The 7586-nt window shown below is 33.8% G+C and overlaps 1 protein-coding gene across 1 annotated transcript; it reads left to right on the forward strand.

Moving 5' to 3' along the window:
* The first annotated feature begins 303 nt into the window (after positions 1-303).
* On the forward strand, positions 304-3940 carry LOC138137084 (uncharacterized). Its single transcript, XM_069056372.1, has 2 exons — positions 304-708; positions 2996-3940. The coding sequence occupies exons 1-2, from the start codon at positions 478-480 to the stop codon at positions 3938-3940; spliced, it is 1176 nt and encodes a 391-aa protein (XP_068912473.1). The 5' UTR covers positions 304-477.
* Positions 3941-7586: the final 3646 nt, after the last annotated feature.

Here is a 7586-nt window from a genome sequence, read left to right on the forward strand (position 1 = left end):
TTGCAGGCGACGAATAAAAGATAGATCAAGTCAAAGTGTAGACTTTGACAGTAGTAAATTTCAAATCGTTACCAAGCAATCATTTTTTTTAAATCGAAACATACAAGATTTTTTCGTGCACAAAGCAATATTTCAGCAGTCCCAAAACAACAGGGAACAATTTTATTTTAAGACAACGGTTCAATTTATCCAAAAGCGGTATAAAGGTTTTCGACCACATTTTCCCTGATAAACTCACCCTGAAATTCTTGGGAGACCATTCCCCAACAGCCTGTATAATTCTCAGTTTTTTTTTGTTCAAACAGAAAAGAGAAAACAACTGGTAATGAACAAAACTGTCATTCATTAGTTGATTATTTAATGAATTATTTATATTTTGAATATGTATATTTTTTTGTCAGTTTTTCATCGGGGTTGCAGATAAAACACATAAAACGAGCATTTGAAGAAAGTTATTAAAAAATCAGAATCCCAAACATGGACAATAAGGATAACCGTAATGAAATTTCGAATGAATTGGAGCAACACTGTGACAACAAAGAGAGTTTGAAAGTGGACGAACAAATTAAGTTGCAGAAGAAATGTACTAAACAAGTGAAGCCACAAGATTCTCTCTGCGGTAGTAAATTAAATTATGAGCATAATGAGGAACCTCGAAACTTATGGAGCGAGAGTGCTACTCATGAAAAGCAGAAAGGAGTTCCTATGGTAGTAGTTTATTTGACGAGTTCTTGTGTAAATTGGGGTTTTTTAGCACGAGTGGGCCAGTTTGAAACGCGAGTGAGACGAGAGTTTTAAAAGCCCACGAGAGCCAAAAAAGCCCAATTGACACACGAACGAGTTGAATACAACGTTTTTTTTATTCGACGAGCCCCTTAAAGGCTCCAAATCGCTTAAAATCTTTAAAATTAGCTTGACGTTTCGTTATGACAAGTGGTGACATTTATCAAAATCCGTTCACATAGGAGAAAATTCTCATATTCTGACAGTGTCGAACAAAAAACGTATTTAAATTTATGTTATCTTAAAATTGGGTCAATATTGTGAAGCAATATAATGTTTGTACAAGTTGATTACTAGATCTTTTAAAGATATGGAAGGTGTGGTAAATGAGACAAGTAAAAATATTTTGTTTAACCAAAAAATAATTTTGATTCGTAAGTAACATTCAAAAAATTGTAGCCAAGCATGATGTCCTGTCGTTTTAATTGGTGTGCTTTAACATTTCCTTCAGATACATAATCTTAATTTGATTATCATTTTAATGCATGATTTAAATGTATATCAAATACCATTTTGTTGCACCAAATGAAGAAAAATTCTCATTGGTTAGTTCGAATGATTTTTTTTTTTTGGCAAAAGAAATATGTAGTACACACCACGGCCTATTCGACACACTTTAACAGAAACAAAATCAAGCACCAGACCACTTGACCACGAGTTTTTTTGAATGCTCTCTACTGCCCACTTAAAAAAAAATCCGAAAAAATGATTTTCATCTTCAACGTTAACATTTAAATAATACCTTCTAAGTAACAAAGAATTCCATTTTTATTTCTGAAGTGATTCTTAAGGTTCCTTGGTATGTTGTATCGAGCGATCAAATTATATAATTTGTAATCGAGTTATCCATGAATCCGAAATCGTATGTCGTTTCTTGAACAAAAAACGCAACTTAAAACACAGGTTAGATCTGAGCATATCAATCGAAAAGACATACGGATTCAAATCCATGGATGACCTGATTACAAATTAATTTGATCGCTCTTTACAACGTGAGGAAATGACAGCATTGACATGTCTCGTTACTAGGAGAATGTATTTTTAAAGAAAAATTACCATTGTTTAAAAATATTTTTCAGAAAATCGCATTAATGAATCTACTATCCAATGAAAAAGCTACGTTTATTGTTATAACCATGGATACATAAAATATTTCCGTAAACAATTTTGACAAATCTAGGTGGAAAGAAAAATATTTCCAGTATAACAAAAATAGCAAAATTTTTATTCGAATTAGTACATTTTCATAAATCATATTTGTCGATAGTGCTCAGCATCCATTTGCAACTAAGGGAGAATGGAATGCACATTATTAATTATGACCAGTTTTGTCTGGTCTTTCACTCATGGTTAATGCATTCATGCGATTTCCTTGCTGAATATCCCTCTGCATAGGTTCATATCCTGAAATAGTTATTTTTATATTAAGTGCGCGAAGAGAGTGTTTTTTGTGCATGAAAAGGTCTTTTACGCCGAGACGAAGGTCGAGGCAGTATAAGCCTTTGAATGCACAAAAACATCTTCGCGCACGAAATATAAACAATATTTTTTCTATAATTGATTCAAAAAATTGTAATTAAAAATTCAAATTTTTGAAGGAACTCTGAAGTTTCAATGCAGTGACCATGTTGCTAGGTAACTAATAAAAAACAGTGCGTGAAATGAAAAACAGAAATAGTCGTATGCGTGAAATTGCATTTCACACACTGTTTTGTATGGTTTCTATGGTTTCGATCTTCCTAACAATGCAAAAAAAAAATACACGTTAGAAAATGACCCACTTCAGGCACAGATAACTATGCATGAATTTCAATTTTTCGAATCAATTATAGAAAAATTTTATATTCGTGCATTCCTGACAAAGCAATTGATAACTTTGTCAGTAATGCACTGAAAAAAAAATTTGGATAGAATCTATGCATCGGGATATTATAAGTGATACATTTAGTTTAGGGACATTTTCAATTTATTCATTTTTTGAAAATACTATGGTTTACATATTATGATGCATTTCAATTTCACCGGGTATAGCTGAGAAGTGATAACAAGGAGTGCTCTACCTCAGTTTTAACAATATGTAATTTCAAAAATTATAAAGTAATACAACTGTACAATACAAATAGATCACAACATGGAATCCAGTTCAATTAAATTTTGCAAATATAATTATGTAATTTATTACAAAATTATCTCATTTTCCTTTAATCTTCAGTTTGCAACTACCAAGAAATGGTTTGGTTCTTCAAGTCAGCTTCGATTTGATACTTACAAGAAAAGAGCTGGAACCACAGATCTCGGCAAAGAATATGAAAAACTGATGTGCGCTCTATTAGCTTTGAAATTCAGAACAAGTGATATTGTGGCAGATTTTGAGATGAAAACCAACGGTGACGATTGCGGAGACTTCGACGACGTGGCGCTAAAAGTGACTTTTGTGGATGGACATTCGCAAATCTTTCTCTTGCAACTGAAACATTCTGAGAACATGAAAAATGTTACCGACAAAAAGCTTGCGGCGAAAAATGACAACTTCAGCATACTGAAGTATATAAAATCTGTTCGAAAATTTGAAAACATTGAGAATATCAGTTTTATTTTATATACGAATAACCCGACAAGTATCAAGAATAATTCAAAAATTTGTCTACAAAATGAAGACAATACAAATGAAGAGGTTGTTGTGAGGGAACTGCAAGAACTGGATCCTGGGAAACTATTAATGAACAGAAGAGAAATCAGCGATAAGAAAGAGGGAACAAAAGTTTTTCAATTTGAATTAAATCAGTGTAGTGGATCAGTTAAAGGTCTTGGTGATCATTTGAAACATTTTTATTTCTTTGCTCATCAGACTAACACGACAGGAGCACGGTCGTTAATCAACGCGACGTTGAGAGAAGAGTGTGGAATTAACGATGCTACTTACTCTTCAAGTTTTATCCAGTTCACGGAAACGTGGTGGTCTGATAACTTTATCCTGACTAAATATGACGTGGTGGCAAAATTGGCTGAGTTAACACTTACGCCGTTTATACAAACGATATCGGACAGAAAGTGCAACGAAAAATCAAAACTTCTTCGAGAAGCCATTATGAAATTTGAAATGACGATTATTAGAGATACGAATGAAGACAGGGCTCAAATATGGATTGCGTCCTAGCGGAATTAAGCATTTATCTCCAAAAGAAAGAAGTAAAGTGTTGTGGCATTTAAACAAAGTTCCCTTGATTGTTAAAGCAGAAGAATGTCATGAAGCACAAGTGAAACACGGTGTCAGACTCCTCGAGAGAGTTGAAAAGAAAAAAGTGATATTATTGGCAAACGCAACAAAAGACGACTTTCCGGGATGGAATATTTTCCAAGATCTTTCCGATTTACCAAATGAAGGTGTCTACACAGATATCATTAAACATTTTGCGGTATCTCTTCAAGGTCAACAATCAATTTTTTTGGATCAGTTACTTAACTTTGACCAAAGAAATGGGAGAACAATTGAACCTGCAGACCTTATTAAAATGACACAAGAAATTATTCAAATCGGTAGAAAGCAGAAGAATACGTTTGAAGCTTACATTCCCAGAAGTGTTTCTACGATTTGTTTAGACTTAACCAAAATGCCAGAGTTTTGTAAGAAAACAGATTGTCTCCTAATCATTTGTAAGGTTTCTCAAATTTGGATTAAAGCTATTCGACAGTTCGATTTCCACGTGATGGAACTTGACCAGTACTTGAAAGTGGAAGAGAGAAAGCAATTATTAAGCAAAGTTAATGTTTTGCTGACAAGTAATAAATGGCAAGAGGTTCAATTCAATGATATTTGTAAAGAAACCGAAAGAAACGTGCATTTAGTACAAGTTCTCAACAACATACGTTGTATTTCAGTTCTAAGTAAGGAAAACAGAATTTCGTTGGAAACAATGACATCTCGAAGGGTTTGTGTCGATGAAATGGAAATTTTCACATATTTCGATCATCCTCTGAATGTCATTTGCTCCCCACCCGGAATGGGTAAGAGCACGCTGGTGACTTGCTTGAGCAGCATCTGTCCCTCCAGTTATTGGAGTGTCCGTGTAAATTTAATCAATCACAAAACACTTTTTAAGAATGCATGTGCATACGATAAAATATTGCACCATTTTCTTGAAGAAGAGGAGGATCCATTAGTGGTTAAGATCCGTTCGATGCTTTTACAAAATAAAAGAATGTATTTTTTTCTCGATGGATTGGACGAAATAGATAGTTACTGTCTTCAGATCGCTTTGGATTTTATTAAGGACATCTCTTCGTGCGTGAATCATGGTTACGTCATGCTCGTGCATGATTGGTAATCGGGAGCGACATTTTGAACAATTTTTGTAATGTGTATTATTGTTACGAATAAAAACAATCTTAAAATGTTTTTGTATCTTTTTTATTATGAGTGTGTTTTTGTTCGTTCATATGATTCCTGTGAAAATGAAACAGTTTTCGGTGGCTTTGTCTGATACATTTACAATTAAAATTTTCGAATTATTTTAAAAAGGGAACCTTTGGCAGTTGCCAAGTTGGGGATTTCAGTATCTACTATACAAAGTGCTCAAAAAGAAAACAAATCAGAGCAGGCGTTGCAAATTATCGGCCATGTCGTAGCGGAGTTCTGTACAAATAGACGTTCAATGCATGGGCGTAGACAAATTGTGGTCTCAAACGATACTTTATAATAATTCATACGCCACGAATTTTAAACGTAGGTATTATATTAATGAATAATTGTGCATTTTATTATTATTATCTGATAATAACATAGCAACATTTTACTTTAGTAAGAATGGGTAATTTACCAGATTTATTGTCAAATGCGACGCCACTGGTAAGCTGATTTTTCGGTAAAATGTCAAACAAACGTCATGTTTAAATGGTATTAATTATGAACAATTAATTAATTAAGATTATATTTTTCAAGAGGTAGGCAATCAATAAAACGACTGCGTATGGCAAGTACACATATGTGTACGATCAAGCAAAGAAAGACGTTTCGATAAAACAAAAGATGAGGTAGCACTCTTGATTTGTTTTCTTGTTGATCACCTGCACATCGTAATAGTGTTAAAGAATAACTGTTTCTCTTAAACATATTTTAGGATGTCAAAGTAGGTTCCTACGTACACCTAAACGCTAGAAAAACCGAAAGCACAGTGAGGATGCCATCTTGTCAGTTTGAAGGCTGGTTGAGCTCAGCGACATTTTGAGAACTGGCTAAAACATGTCAGACAAGCCGCGAAAGGCCTAATGTGGACATTCTGCAGATTGCCTAAACATTTCGCGGATTAACTGACTTTACATGTTGGCAGTAAGATACAAACAAGGTGTTTAGGAACTGTGTCTAGGGATGTTTTATTTTAAACCAGTTTGGACTCTGTTTACAACAATACCTACTACGGTGCGATCAATTAAAAAATAAATCGAGTCGGCGTGTTACCTATGGCAACCCATGCTATAGCATAGGCTCCAAAGCAAACTCGATTTATTGTTTAAATGATCGCTCGGTATAATTATAATAATTCTGTCTACCTAGATAACATAAGGTTATTAAATGTAACTTTTCGCAGTACTTCAGGAGTTATGACAAATCAAATACTTGAAGCGATGAAAACCATAACAAAGATTATCTTCGTTTTCCACAATATGGAGCGCCTGCACATTATGCTGCTGCTGCTTCTGCTGGACAATTTTTCACACCAGATTTCTTGGCTCGCAGAATGGCAAAAGCGACACAGTTGAGTGGCCCTTCAAGACCACCCGATTTCCTATAGGTTATTTCTTATGGAGACACTGTATTATTTGTTGCTGTCACAAGTAATCATTCAGTGACTCATTTCTGAACGTTCTGTTTCCTTGAAGAATGTGTATTTGGGGTCACGTGAGATGTAAATTATCTAAATCGAAGAAATAGTTTTAAGAAGAAACCCATTTTAATCCTTCTGGAGTGTAATTCAAAAGGAAGATGGGAGTTTACAGTTCTTGAACTTTGCAGACTTAGGACGTCGTCAGTCGGTACAATCGAAGAACATTACTCATCTTCTACAATTATTATCGTATTTTATTAAAAATCGTAATTTATTTGTCAATAACAATATTGGTAAAAACGGTATCTCAATAATAATTGCATAAGAATTATATAGCAAAATTGCTTAAATTTTAACACAGAATCGCACCAATTACGGGAATTTATGAACATTTTGTTATTTACTGCAACACATTAAACGTTATGATCTTAATACAGAGCTTTCATAAATGATTCATGCATCCAGTATGCTGTGAAATGTAAAAATTCTGGTCGTTTACCGCTCATCAGTAACAGTGGACAATGTTAATTCATTAATTAATTAACAATGTATTTTCATTTTTAGTCTGTAAACAAGATGTTTAATTATTTCTCTCTTTGCGTTTTTTTAATCTAAAGTTCTAAAATAACTGGGGAAACATTTTTTTAAACCAAGCCGTTGAAATAACATCAAATTAAAACGCAAGTTGTAAGCTTAGAATTAAAACATTTCAACTTAATCACATTATTATTGCAATATGTAATTCAACAATGGTGAATGGACCTACTCAGTGCAAGCTTGTGCAAGGTTTCCAGATATTCAACTTCAGGAAGCTTATTTATTAAGTCACGTTCGGTATGTAATTAACAGATTTAGCGTTGCGTAAATGAAGGTAAATCAATAGGACCTACAGTTTCAGACGATATCGTTAACTATTTTCGACCGAATTATAAGCCTCTACAATTTCCACCACATTCCCCAGATCCTACGCCGTTAGATTTT

Source organism: Tenebrio molitor, chromosome 8, assembly GCF_963966145.1.
Source record: "Tenebrio molitor chromosome 8, icTenMoli1.1, whole genome shotgun sequence".
NCBI lineage: Eukaryota > Metazoa > Arthropoda > Insecta > Coleoptera > Tenebrionidae > Tenebrio > Tenebrio molitor.

Coding starts and splice junctions, on each gene's coding strand:
- LOC138137084 (XM_069056372.1), top strand. CDS start 478: ATGGACAATAAGGATAACCGTAATGAAATTTCGAATGAATTGGAGCAA. Junction 709..2,995: donor AGCAGAAAGGAGTTCCTATG/GTAGTAGTTTAT, acceptor TTTAATCTTCAG/TTTGCAACTACCAAGAAATG.